The sequence below is a fragment of the Podarcis erhardii genome (assembly GCF_964252035.2).
Source record: "Podarcis erhardii genome assembly, chromosome: Z".
Classification (NCBI taxonomy): Eukaryota; Metazoa; Chordata; class Lepidosauria; order Squamata; family Lacertidae; genus Podarcis; species Podarcis erhardii.
The window spans coordinates 10,904,056-10,917,160 of NC_138504.1; the positions used below are offsets into that span (position 1 = coordinate 10,904,056).

The following is a 13,105-nucleotide window of genomic DNA, read 5'->3' on the forward strand; positions in this document are numbered from 1 at the left end:
TAAACGACTAAACAACAACATTTTCCTACTCATTTTGAAATACTGCCTCTCAATGAGGCCAAACTTCGATTTACAAAATGTTTAGGGGTATGCATACCCCCCAATGTCCCGCCAGAAAAAAGCACTGGTTATCAGTATACTGTATAATGGAATGAGCACTTCACACTTTGCAAAACATGGGATGCCATATCAGGAATGCAATTGTTGATATAAAAATTAAGTAAGAATGGTGCCAATATATATCCTTGCTTTAATCCGCTTTTAATAGGAATTGCCTGTGAAAGAGCATATTGTAATTGTAATCCTATGCCTTATGCATAGGAGCCAGCTTCTAGGAGCACAGGTGTATTTGGCCTCCCAATTAAATATTTGAGGACCCCAGGCTCCGACAAAGTTAAAGGGCACTGCCATTCAATGGAGTGCGTGCACTGCGTCATAGGATTAATTACGCGGGGGGGGTGTATGTGTGTGCAAATATTCAATTCAAATCGGCACTCCTGGCCTGATGTAATTGTTGGATAAGCCAGAGAAGTCTTTTTTGTCACTGATCGAGGCAATTTGTTCTAAAACCGGCCTGAGTTGCATAGGGATCGGGTCCCTCTCTCCTCTCCCGCCCACCTGCGAACACTTTTCCGAAGCGCGGCGGCGCTTCAGTCTCCACCCCGTCTCCGGCTGCGCGCCTCCCACTTCTCCGTACATTGGATCCCAGCTCATCCTGCGCCCGCCCCGGCTCCACCTCCTCTTCCTCTTTATATTCGCTCGCCTGGCCTGTTCCGAGTCCTGTTCCTTTGGATTCTTGCCTTGGATCTTTCTAAGCCAGGAGCTACCCCAGGAGCTAACCGAGAGACCACCGGCTACAGATCCCGGATACCCACGGCGAGCGCAAAAGTACCAGCCAGGATGACTCAAGACGAGGCGGCGGCAGCGGCAGCGGCGGGCAACGAGAACGTAGAGGCCGATGACCCGGGTCTGCTTATGGCGATCCTGAGCTCCCCGCTCAACCTGATGCTGCTGGGCCTTTGCTGCTACTTGCTCTACAAGATAATCCGGGGGGATCGGTCCCAACCCATCCAGAAAAGAGACGACGAAGACGGGCCGCCCCTGCCGAAGCTCAAGCGCCGCGACTTTACTCTGGAAGAGCTGCGCCCCTTCGACGGCGTCCAGAACGAGCGTATCCTCATGGCCATTAACGGGAAGGTCTTCGACGTGTCCCGCGCCAGGAAGTTTTACGGGCCGGGTATGATATTTTTGTTGCGCCCTTTCCGTTCCCAGTTACAGCGGGGGGGGGGGCGGGGGAGCGGGGCAGGCAGAAGTTCGTTGGGGGGGGGGGAGGAGGAGGGTGGCGGCGTGGTGGTTGCGAATTGTGCAATCTTGCATGGCACGCTCCGGGTCAGTCTGCCTGTTGAGTCAGTTTGCTTTACCTCCCGGCAAGGCCACTTTGGGCTAGCGTTGGAAATTGATTCAGTAGAGTCTTTCCAAACAAGCCAGTATTTCTTATATTGTAAGAGAGCAATTAGTCGTTTGCCGGAAAAGCCACTTAAACTGGCAAGTGTTGCCTGTACGTGTTTGCTGAGAGGTCTACTCTAGAGGTTAGCCCCGTGGAGTTGCCTGGCGGGGCTTTTGCTCGCGGGGAAGTGTGTCTCGCTTTGCAGTCGAATTCGGGTTTTTAAAAAAATATATATATGTAGCTGGGATGATATTTTCGAAGCAGAATGCTGTTGGGTCTAGGTTGAGGTTTGCGAGGCTTGAACCTGCTTGTGTTTGCTCGGAAGAAAGTTCCACAGATTTCAGTGTCGCTTACTCAAGAGGGAATTGGGTAATAGCCAAGCTACAGGGCTGCCATAGGCCATGTCTAGACTTACTGAGCAGTTAATATTTGCTCTCGAGTAAGCTTTCGTTGGATCGGGGTATTTGCCTCCGTGCTGATCAGCACTTTATATCAATCTGGAATAACTAGTACAATGGCAGCATTTGTTCATTTCCACCCTCCCAAGAATGTATAGTTTAAATCCAGGCTTCTGCTACAGGTTTGCATTTGAAGAATTTATTTTCTCTTTTCACCATCTTAATTCTGAGTTAGGTGTTGTGGTTTGGTGTCAGTGCCTAAAATCCTGACCCATTTGCTAAGTAAAAAACTGCTGCACCTGTAAATAGTGATTAAAATTGGGTAATCTCATGCTTTGATGGCACCTCTAATGATTTGTGGGTCAGCTGTTTCGTTGGGGCTCTATAATGTGTTGCGCCATCTACTTTCTCACTGTGTATAAATATGAATTAAATAGTTGACCATTTTCCAATTGATCAGCCATCCTGATTGAAACTGTGTGAGAGAGGGATTTACGGTAAACTGTTGTGACAGGAGTGGAGAAAATATTTATGTACTGTTATTACATTGTCATCAATTTACATGGCACTTTAGAGCAGTTTCCCAAACCTGGGTCTCCAGCTGTTTTTGGACTACAGTCCCCATCATTCCTGACCACTGGTCTTGGTAGCTAGGGATGGTGAGAGCTGGAGACCCTAAACAGTTGGAGACCCAAGTTTGGGAAACATTGCTTTACAATAGGGGCAAGGAACGTGGAGGCCAAATGCCTCTCTGTAAGCTATTCTTTGTTCCATCCCCTCATTTGAGTGCTTTTGTTGGTTGGAGAGCATTATTCAACTGTGATACTGTCTGCCCACCTAGGCCAGTACAGTCTATTCTTGACCTGCAGCGGGCTTTCTGTGCAAAAAGCATGGGTGGGGGGCCTGGGAGAGGGAAGGTGTGCACACCTGACTTGCAGTAGGGAGCAGTTGTGAAGCTCTGCCCCAGTTGTGATGGGAAATAGAAGCTGAGAGATGATTGTGAAGTGGGTGATGTTCAGTTGCTTCTTTGTTTCATTTTAAATTAGCAGCCAAAGCCCTTTAGGACTCCAGAGATTTGTTTGCCATGGTCCCCACATTAAAGTTGTGCCTGAAGCTTAGAACTGGTGTGCTGTTTCACAAGACCAAGTTTTGTGTGACTCTGCAAAACGGGTTTCCAGGGCAGTGGAAAGAGAAACACAGAATGTGAGAGGCAGGTAGAAATTTGAAGGAAATCATGTTGAGTACACATATGAAAGGTTAGCATCTGGATTGGTGTCAGGTACAAGAGGTGGGCAGAAGATAGATCAGGCTGTATTAATATCTCTGGGTGATTTGCAGATTGGTATGGAATATCTGCAATTCCATCCAGAGATGTTAATATAGCCTGATCTACCTTCTGCCCACCTGTTGTTGTAGACTGCAACTAAGCTGCAGAAATGGGGGGGGGGGCTTATTGGTAAGGAGCAGGCGTTTATTGTGAAAGTATTGTGCGCTCAATTCAGTTCCGGTGCTGGAAACAAATTCCTAGGCTTGGAATGCACTAGGGAGGCACCCGGTTCAAGGCACCACCTTGCTTTTTTCAATAATGCTATGTGTGTTGTGTGCCTGGCTCTTCACTGGTAGATCCAACAAGACTAAAGTCTTCCTCATCTTTAGATTAAAAGGCTCAGGTACTGGGAACACTGGGAAGAGGTACACTGAAACAGCCTTTCAGATGTAAGGAGAGACTCTGCCCAGTTCCCTTCCCTCTTGTTTCCCTGCCTAACCAGCCAGTCTTGTTCTGTAGAGGGGATTATACCCCAGGCACTGAAAGGGGGAGGGAGGTGACCACTCTGGCCTATTGTCTTTCTAGCCCCTCTCAAGGTGAGCTTTGCTTGGCATGCAATCCCTGTGGTTGCACAAGACCCAGAAGCTTCTCCTCAAACTTTCTCCATTCTCTCTCAACCCAGATGTTGGGCAAGTCGAAAGGCCAGAGTGTGCAGTCGCAGGATCTATACAGAGCCCTTTGTGTAGCTAGCTAAACATATACCATGGCTCTTCCACAACTTTTGTTTTTTATTCAACTGTGGAAGATAGATGGATGATTATGATTAATTGTGGCCCGCTCTTTCTGCAAGAGCCTGGGGCCTAACTAGACTTTTGCAGGCAAATGAATGTTAACAAAATGGCAACAAACTGTTTTGTTGTTGTTGCATGGAAGTAAGAAAGGATTTTATTTCCAAAATAAAAGTTCCAATACAAGCAGCAGGTGTGGGGGTTGGGAGCTGAAGCACCCTCTTAACCTCATCCATACCTCTCCCCCAATCACTTCACCACAAATCGTCCCCCTCCTATTGCTGATTTACAGTGAGGTAGCCATGGGTGCTTTATCAGAGCTGCATACTTTGGAGTTCCTCCTATTTAATCCTCTCAACAAGCCTGCAAGGTAGGTTAGACTGAGAGCAACTGCCAGAATGTCCACCATAACTGATAGGAGATCTGAAGTCTCCAGTGAACTCAGATGCAACATGCCACTGAAGCTTGGAATGGCTTCAAAGTAATCTCCACTCATACCTTTTTGCTCCTGGTCAGCAAGCACTTTAATCTTTCGCCTGCCAAAACTTTCTATGTCCCTAAATGTTGTTTGGCAAATATTGTTTGGCAACAGTTTCATATGGCCTACTTTTTGCATAGTTTCTTTCTGCTACTCCTTGTTCCTTATTCACAATATGCTGCCTGTTGTCTGTTGTTGTTGTTTACTTCTCTTTCGCACACTCTCTCTCTCACACACACACACACACCCATTCCCTCCCCAAGCATAGATCATACTCTTCTTGAAAGTGTCTCAGTAATTCCTACCAGGCGGCTTCAGAGCCTGGAATTTATAATCCAATCTTAACGTATGTTTCTAGACCTCATGATGAAAGTGAATCTATGTTGGGGAAATTGAGGGGGATTCCCCCCTCCTCCCAATATTTTTTTTTTTAAACCCACAGATTTTGATTGTACAGAAATTTTAAAATAAAATTATGGTGTTCCAGCAACAGTTCAGAGAAATCAGGGAGTGATGAACTAGGAAAGTTACTGATTTACATCTTTATTGTCTAAAGTCCATAGAGAAGCCTGCCAGAATTGCATATACAGTGGGTGGGGGTGACCTTGCCCATAATGCCTGTGCTGCTAACTCAAGACTTCCCCTAGGAAGAGAGATGGGGAGCTGCATTTAATTCTAAGTTTTGGTGCAGACCAGGAATATGGAACCACTAGCCTCCCACAGGTCCCTGACCAGCAGCCATTCTGGCTGGAGGGAGAACTGTTTCTACATATTAGCAACACACACACATATATATTGGCCTATCCTGACCTCTTTTTCTTAATGGTGAGTGCTCCTGCTCAGAAAAAAAAAAAAGCATTTTGGTTCCAGAAATGCATTCTGGCTGTGCAGATAAAATACAGCTGGTAGAATTCTACAGGGTGTGTTCCTAATGTGTAGAAACAGTCCAGATCCAATGATCCCCAGATGGAGGTGTCTGGTGCCATCCGGGCACCCAGGAGGCTTCACTTAGTCACAAGTGGTCAAAAGCCAGGTTTCTGGGTAATTATGAACACCTGTTTTAAGTACTCATGTCAGAAGCTTAGAGGCCAAATGGGAGGGGATGTGAGTGCCGGCATTTGGCATGTCATGTGTACTTGACCTTGTTATCAACCCCTTATGGTCAGGCAGGTATCAGCATTCTAATATCTCACTCTTTTTCTCTGAAGATGGTCCTTATGGGATTTTTGGTGGAAGGGATGCATCCAGAGGCCTTGCCACCTTCTGCCTGGATAGAGAGATTCTGAAGGAGGGACATGATGATCTTTCTGATCTTGATGCCACCCAGAGAGAGACCCTGAGCGACTGGGAACAACAGTTCGAATGTAAGTATTTCAAATGTTGTTGCCCCAAAACTTTTAATCTTTTACACCCTCCCACGATATCATATTGGTCAATAACTGATTATGGATTGGAGATTGAACCCGTCTCACTTTTTTCCTAAACGAGTTGGCCATTGTTTTCCAGATGAATTTGTTTTACATTAGCATTAACTAAAAACAGTGCTATTAGTACAATTCCATACATAGCACGATTCCAAGCATCTTTACTCAGAAGCAAATCCCTGAAGACAGGTTTGAGGAACCGTTGGCCTTCTGGATGAAGTTGGGACTACAGCGCTCATTCCCGACCCTTGGTTCTGCTGGCTGAGGCTAACTGGAGTTTGTGAGTCCTACATCATCCAGAATGCCACAGGTTGAAGTTGAATGGAATTGGTTCTTTGGGAAGTGCAGTTAGGATTGCTGCTGCAAGACAGAGGAGCTATTTTAATGCAAACCCATGGAAATTTTCTGCAGGTATTTGCATAAAAACTTGTCATCTTCTTGGCACACACAATCCAAATTTTCCTGTTGCAGAATCTAAACAGAACGGGTTTCTGTTGACTTCACTATTGGTATCAAGGATGTTCTAACCTTACATTTAAAGCGTCACCACAACTGCCTCCCAACAAAAGTGTTGGTACCCAAAGTTTGTGGATGTTTACTAAAGTATTTTTCTTTGGTCTTCATTCAGTTAAATACCATTATGTGGGCAAGCTGCTGAAGGATGGGGAAGAGCACACTGTATATTCAGATGATGAAGAAGGAAAACCCCAAGAAGGAGGAAAACCCCAAGAAGAAGAGAAAGCCCAAGAAGAAGAGAAACCTAAGGATGCTCAGGCTCGGAAGGATGATTAGTGGAGAACGATCTTGAAATTGTTATGGGTTGTTTTTTTTAAAATCTTGCATTCCGATTTTCTCTCAGTCTAAACACCAGTTCTGGTTTTAGAAATAGTATGTGAATTATCTTTAATTAAATACATTTAAATCTACATTCCTACATAACCTTGCCAAGTCAGCACTAAACTTCTTAAAGATAATGTGATACAAATCTGGCAGTGGGGTTACAACAGAACCCAGTTCTTTGGTAAATAAAGGGGGCAGCCACCCAAGTCTTGATGCTGTGCAGTTTCCATACATTTAATGGTGCTTCCCAAAAGGCCTCCAGCTTGGTAGATAGCAGGTATTTGTTAAGGTAGAGTTTTTCTCCCTTTCCTGTATTCATGGTGAATCGAAGGGGATCAAAAAGCTTTCCATTCCTTTACAGCAGCAATGTTGTTATTTTTTTAAAAAAATCTGACCTCTATTTATTAACTACAGCTCCACCATAACCCATATTCGGGCACATATTCTCGATTTATGTCTACTGCAAGTTGCTTCTGTATGGTTTACTCAGAATCTTGATTACTGTTAATATTTGGGAGTAGGGGCTATTATATGGTTCCTTAGTGATGTATTGCTCCAAATATGGGGTATATATAAACATCTGCCTTTGCTGGGTCAACCCAATGGCGAAAGCCCCTGCATCAGATTTCATTAGAACGGTCTGGGAGCAAGCAGGATCCATGAACACTGGACCTGGAAAAAATCCACCAATGCAGCCTCAGACAAATGGGAAAACAACAGCTTCAAAACCTGCAGAAAGACTTGTTTAGGTCTGAGGAATATCTTCCTTGATGTTAGTGTATGTTGTGGAGCCTAGATTAGATAGCCATAGTTCATGTATGGCTTAAAATTTGATTTTGTGAAGCCTGAACTGCATCCTTAGCTGAGAGGTTCTTTGGAAGCTCACCAGCATACACTGATTACAGTGCTTAAGGATTAGACAACCATTACTTCAAAGATGCTTGGCTCACCATTACTGTACAGCTGCAAGGTGCTCTCAGCTTCTGTGCCCTGTATGAGCTGACTCTGTACCACAGAACCCTTGCAAAGTGCAGAAGACAAAAATGAAATTAGGATTGGCCTTACTATGGGTAAATAGCTTGAAACAACAAGCACACAGACCCATTTAGATAACCCCAACAGTGGGACTGATTGGATTAAGGTTATTGTACCAATGTGTTTTATTTTTTACATGACTTAGTTTCTTTCCTGCATTCTTTATACAAAGCAATAAGTGGTGTCTCTTTGAATTTCCAGTATGATAAAGAACAAAAGTTCAGCTGCTGCTGGATATTCTCAGTTTCTAATGCAAGATTTTGTTAGATTTTTTTGTCACTTGTTGGGTGAAGTATATCATGACCTACCCCTGGAAGGTTAACTGATAGTACACTAAATGATGTTTAATTGTACTGCTGTGTCTCTTGGGGGGGTGTTTCCAACTCAAGACACATGCATTTGTTTTCTCAATGGCAAAATAAAATCTTCCTTAAAAGTTGGCGCCTCATTGTCTGATTGAAAACTAACCAGCAGTAATTAGCACTCCTGGGTCACAGGAAATGGAAGTGTTTATAATGGAATCTCTCACTTGTGTGCCTTCCAATGCTCCTCATGAAATAAGCAGTGGGTTTCTAATCAGATATTTATTTCAGTCTTCACACATTCAGTAGAGCAAGGCTGAAGCTACTTCACAGCTTTTCAACACAATATAAGAAATTGGGTAAGAACAGCCCTGTGGAAGGGCAAGAAACATAACTTTCTATAACACATACAACACAAGCCCTCTCTCCAATGTACTGGTTTGTTCACACAACTAAGGTATTCTTATTCTATTTACAAGAGTCAACTGAAGCCACTAAGCAGAAGATTTTGGGCACCATTGAGTGGCAAAGCATCATTTAAGGAAATATTTTTGAGGCCTAACCCCTGCTATCAACACAGATTTAGGCTGGCCCAGGGCAGCAACCAGATCAGTGATAAAATGGTTAATAACATACTTGCATACACTCATGGCTAATACTTTTAAGTACAGTGGTACCTTGGGTTAAGAACTTAATTCATTCTGGAGGTCCGTTCTTAACCTGAAACTGTTCTTAACCTGAGCTACCACTTTAGCTAATGGGGCCTCCTGCTGCTGCTGCGCCATTTCTGTTCTCATCCTGAAGCAAAGCTCTTAACCCAAGGTACTATTTCTGGGTTAGCGGAGTCTGTAACCTGAAGCATATGTAACCTGAAGTACCACTGTACTGTATTTTAAGAACTCTATTTTTCAGGCAACAGTATTTTCCCCCAAACACTTAGGAAAGCAGGAATTATTTTAAATCTCCCCTGAAAATTAAGTTTTCACCCAATTAAAAAATATGAATTCACATCAAGTTTGAACTGCACTTGAATTTTTCTCCAATGTAGCACATTCAAGTAGGGTAGTAGGCTTTCAGTTAGAATTCCAAAGGTTATGACTAGATTTATAACTATTTTAGGGTAATAATTCGACCACCCATTTTTTGGCTTTGTACCTTTAGACTCCTTTTGAACTACTAAAAAGTTCAGAGATAGGAAATTAGACAACACAAAGAAACTTGCACATGCTATATATAGTGCTTTTCTCTTAATTTCTATAGGTTGAAAGTAGTTTCTGTAATAATGTATCATGGAATTGCATGGTGTCTTGCCTCTATAATGGACTGGATGGGATCCAACAAACTGAAGCTCAATCCAGATAAGACTAAGGCACTGTTCGTGGGTGGTTCCCTAGGCCAGATGGGTGGGAGGTGGCTTGCTCTCAAAGGGTTTACACTTCGTCTGAAGGAGCAGGTATGTAGCTTGGAGCAGGGATGCTGGTGGTGCTGTGGTCTAAACCACCAAGCCTCTTGGGCTTGCTGATCGTGAGGTTGGCAATTCAAAGCCACACAATAGGATGCGCTCCCATTGTTTTGTCCCAGCTCCTGCCAACCTAGCAGTTTGAAGACATACCAGCGCAAGTAGATAAATAGGTTCCACTATGGCAGGAAGGTAAACAGCGTTTTTGTGCACTCTGGCATTCGTCACAGTGTTCCGTGCACCAGAAGCAGTTTAGTCATGCTAGCACAGGGGTCAGCAACCTTTTTCAGCCATGGGCCGGTCCACTGTCCCTCAGACCATGTGGTGAGCTGAACTATATTTTTTGGGGGGGAAATATGAACAAATTCCTATGCCCCACAAATAACCCAGAGATGCATTTTAAATAAAAGGACACATTCTACTCATGTGAAAACACTCTGATTCCCAGACTGTCTGCAGGCTGGATTGAGAAGACCATTGGGCCTACCCCTGTGCTAGCAGCATGACCTGGAAAAGCTGTCAGTGGACAAATGCCGGCTCCCTCGGCCTGAAAGCAGAGATTAGCCCATCCAGGGGTCCTTTACCTATGTAACTTGGGGGTTCTCCTGGATCCTTTACTGTCACTTGAGGCTCAGGTGGCCTCAGTGGCTTGGAGTGCCTTCCAGGTTGCTCACCGGAGCAGGTTTGAGCATATTACACTGATCCTGGTCTGGCTGCAATGGCTACCAATTAATTTCTAGGCCCAATAAAAAGTGCTGCTTTTGGCCTATAAAGCCTTAGATGGCTCAGGACCACAATGCCCCTCAAGAACTGCCTCTTTCCATATGAACCTACCCAGACCCTGAGATCATCATCTGAGGCCCTTCTTCATGTGCCTCCTCCTTGAGAAGTCTGGAGGGTGGTAACTTCAGGCGCCAGGCAAAGACATTCCTCTTTAATCAGGCCTTTGGCTGATTGACTTCCAATGCCCTTTTTAAATGTGCTTGGGAGGGGGTTTTATTGAGTTTTTATTCTTATGTATTTTTATTTATATTTATATTGTGGTTTTATGTTGTAACCACCCTGAGACCTGTGGGTATAGGGCGATATACAAATAATAATAATAATAATAATAATAATAATAATAATAATAACTGCTCTGTTATCCTTGCATCTCCCAGTAACTTCACACCTTCCAACTAAGGAAGTTCTATAAATCTCTATGGATCTCAATCCACCTTTTTTTAACTGTCTGAAACTAGGTTTTACATAACCAATCTCTATGCCACTGGGACAGGGATTCTTTCATATTTATGTAAGCAGTGGCAAACTGAAGAGCTCAAAATCCCCACGGTACCAGCTGGTAGCTAGAATGTTGCTGCTGGAGAATAAATAAATAAATAAAAGACACTTGCAATACATTTTCCAAGCAAAGTTGTGTCAAACCATGTTGTGTGCAATGTTCACAATTTAATTAGGTTCTTCAACCACAAAGCCAAGGCTTAGTTCAGAACGTTCCTCCTATCAAGTCAGCACATTGGTTTGCCTCGCACAATAACATCCATGCTGACTGCACCAGGTCTCCAAGGTTTCAGGTGGGGAATTTCTCAGCCCTACTTGCAGATGCCCAGGGTTGAACCTGCCGCTTTCTGAATGCAGAGCAAGCGTTCTGCCCCTTAGCTACACCCCTTCTCTCTGCTTCTAGAACAGGTGACAAAGAATGTTTCTGAGTATGTACAGTGGGCTTTCCAATTGCCACATGACAGCCACAGCAAGCCTACACACTGGGGTTCAGCAAGAAGACACAGTGTTATGGCATAGGCCACTTCCAGAGTGGATAAGGTAGAGGAGGGATGGAATTAAAACCTGTCCACCACTGCAATTCAGGCTCTTCCCAAACTTTGCCTGGTCACTCGTGTGGCCAAAGGGCACTTGCATCAAACTGATTTGGGATTCCTGGCACCTTTTCCAGATTCCAAGTTTAGTTTAGTTTAGCTAGTCCCGGGGTGAGCTCCCGTTCTTTGGTCCCAGCTCCTGCCCACCTAGCAGTTTGAAAGCATGTTAAGTGCAAGTAGATAAATAGGTATCGCTGTGGTGGGAAGGTAAACGGCATTTCCGTGTGCTGCTCTGGCTCGCCAGAAGCAGCTTAGTCATGCTGGCCACATGACCCGGAAGCTGTACGCCAGCTCCCTCAGCCAATAAAGCAAGATGAGCGCCACAACCCCAGAGTCGGTCACGACTGGACCTAATGGTCAGGGGTCCCTTTACCTTTTACACTAGCTTCTTACATCAACAAATGATTAACATGAAAAAACCCTGTTAACATGCTGTGAACTGCCCCGAGATCAGTGGGTGAAGGGTGGTATACAAATTTAATAAAGAAATAAAAACTAAGACTTTCAATTGCGTACTGAAAAGGCACAGAGGTCACAGGAACATTTTAACCCAGACACTTCTTTTTGGAAATTCAACACTGGCGGTTTTGAAACATGGTAATTGCAACAGAGAACCAAACCTTCCTATTGCCTCAGGCCCAGCCTGTTTTTGTGAGCAAATCAGGCAGCTGAGCCCAAGGCCCATTCTTGATGGGGCAAAGGCCAAGCATTAAATTATTCTAGCACTAGTTTTGCCTGTCGTGGAACAGCCATCTTCCCTCCTTTCTATAAGCCCTTCTGCTACTGAAAAGTCTGGCCTATGAATCAATTCTCAGTTCATGGGACGAACACAAAGCTAGAACGTAGCAATCGAATTTTATGTGGCTGGTTTAGCACCTCCAGATGATATGGGTGCAAGCAAGAGGAGCAAAAACCTGCAGTAGATGATGGTAAACTTAATATTCTTTCTCCCTCCTTGTAAAGGTTTCTCACTTTTCTTGCCATTTCTCAACTGCCTGGCCATTAGAACCACCTTAATTTCAAAACAATACACTATGTTGGTTGTTGCTTGCCAATAATCATCAGGAACTAGCATTTAAACAAATTTACATAAATATTTTTTATTTTTCGTAAGACAGATTTCCCCCAAGCAGTACAAGCTTGAATCAGAACACGTATTCACACTTGCTTTAAAAATACATTTGACAAAGCATCCTAGAAAACATCTGCAAGGTTACTTTGCACATGTCTTATCTTTTGGCAACCTAGCCAGTGTTTTTTCTATATATATATATATAGAAATTCTGGCAGCACATAAAAAGCAGGGAAATAGTTCAGCACAGTTTTGTGTAGAAACTGACACTCCCGAGCGATTAAATAAGGGAGCTGCTAGCTAAAGTTATCTTCTGCAGTGCCATATGAAGAAGTATTTGCTTTTTATCTCTGGAGGTTTGGGGAGCAATTTCCCTGGAGGGAAATTGGCTGGGATTATCAGTGGGTGAGGCTGCAGGTGGCGCTGTGGGTTAAACCACAGAGCCTAGGACTTGCCGATCAGAAGGTTGGTGGTTCGAATCCCTATGACAGGGTGAGCTCCCATTGCTCGGTCCCTGCTCCTGCCCACCTAGCAGTTCGAAAGCATGTCAAAGTGCAAGTAGATAAATAGGTACCGCTCCGGCGGGAAGGTAAACGGCGTTTCCGTGCGCTGCTCTGGTTCGCCAGAAGCGTCTTAGTCATGCTGGCCACGTGATCCGGAAGCCGTACGCCAGCTCCCTTGGCCAATAAAGCGAAATGAGCGCTGCAACCCCAGAGTCGTC

At 44.4% G+C, this 13,105-nt stretch overlaps 1 protein-coding gene across 1 annotated transcript; it reads left to right on the forward strand.

Annotated features, from left to right (window-relative positions):
* Positions 1 to 756: 756 nt before the first annotated feature.
* PGRMC1 (progesterone receptor membrane component 1) lies at positions 757 to 8,113 on the forward strand. The gene is made up of 3 exons (XM_081848422.1): positions 757 to 1,237; positions 5,587 to 5,742; positions 6,431 to 8,113. Exons 1-3 carry the CDS (start codon positions 901 to 903, stop codon positions 6,592 to 6,594), a joined length of 657 nt encoding a protein of 218 aa, XP_081704548.1. The 5' UTR covers positions 757 to 900; the 3' UTR covers positions 6,595 to 8,113.
* Positions 8,114 to 13,105: the final 4,992 nt, after the last annotated feature.

Bases quoted from the DNA above. Each gene is read 5' to 3' on its own strand.
- PGRMC1 (XM_081848422.1), top strand. From the start codon at position 901: ATGACTCAAGACGAGGCGGCGGCAGCGGCAGCGGCGGGCAACGAGAAC. The intron at 1,238-5,586 runs GTATGATATTTT...TTTTCTCTGAAG, and splicing joins CAGGAAGTTTTACGGGCCGG to ATGGTCCTTATGGGATTTTT. The intron at 5,743-6,430 runs GTAAGTATTTCA...GTCTTCATTCAG, and splicing joins CTGGGAACAACAGTTCGAAT to TTAAATACCATTATGTGGGC.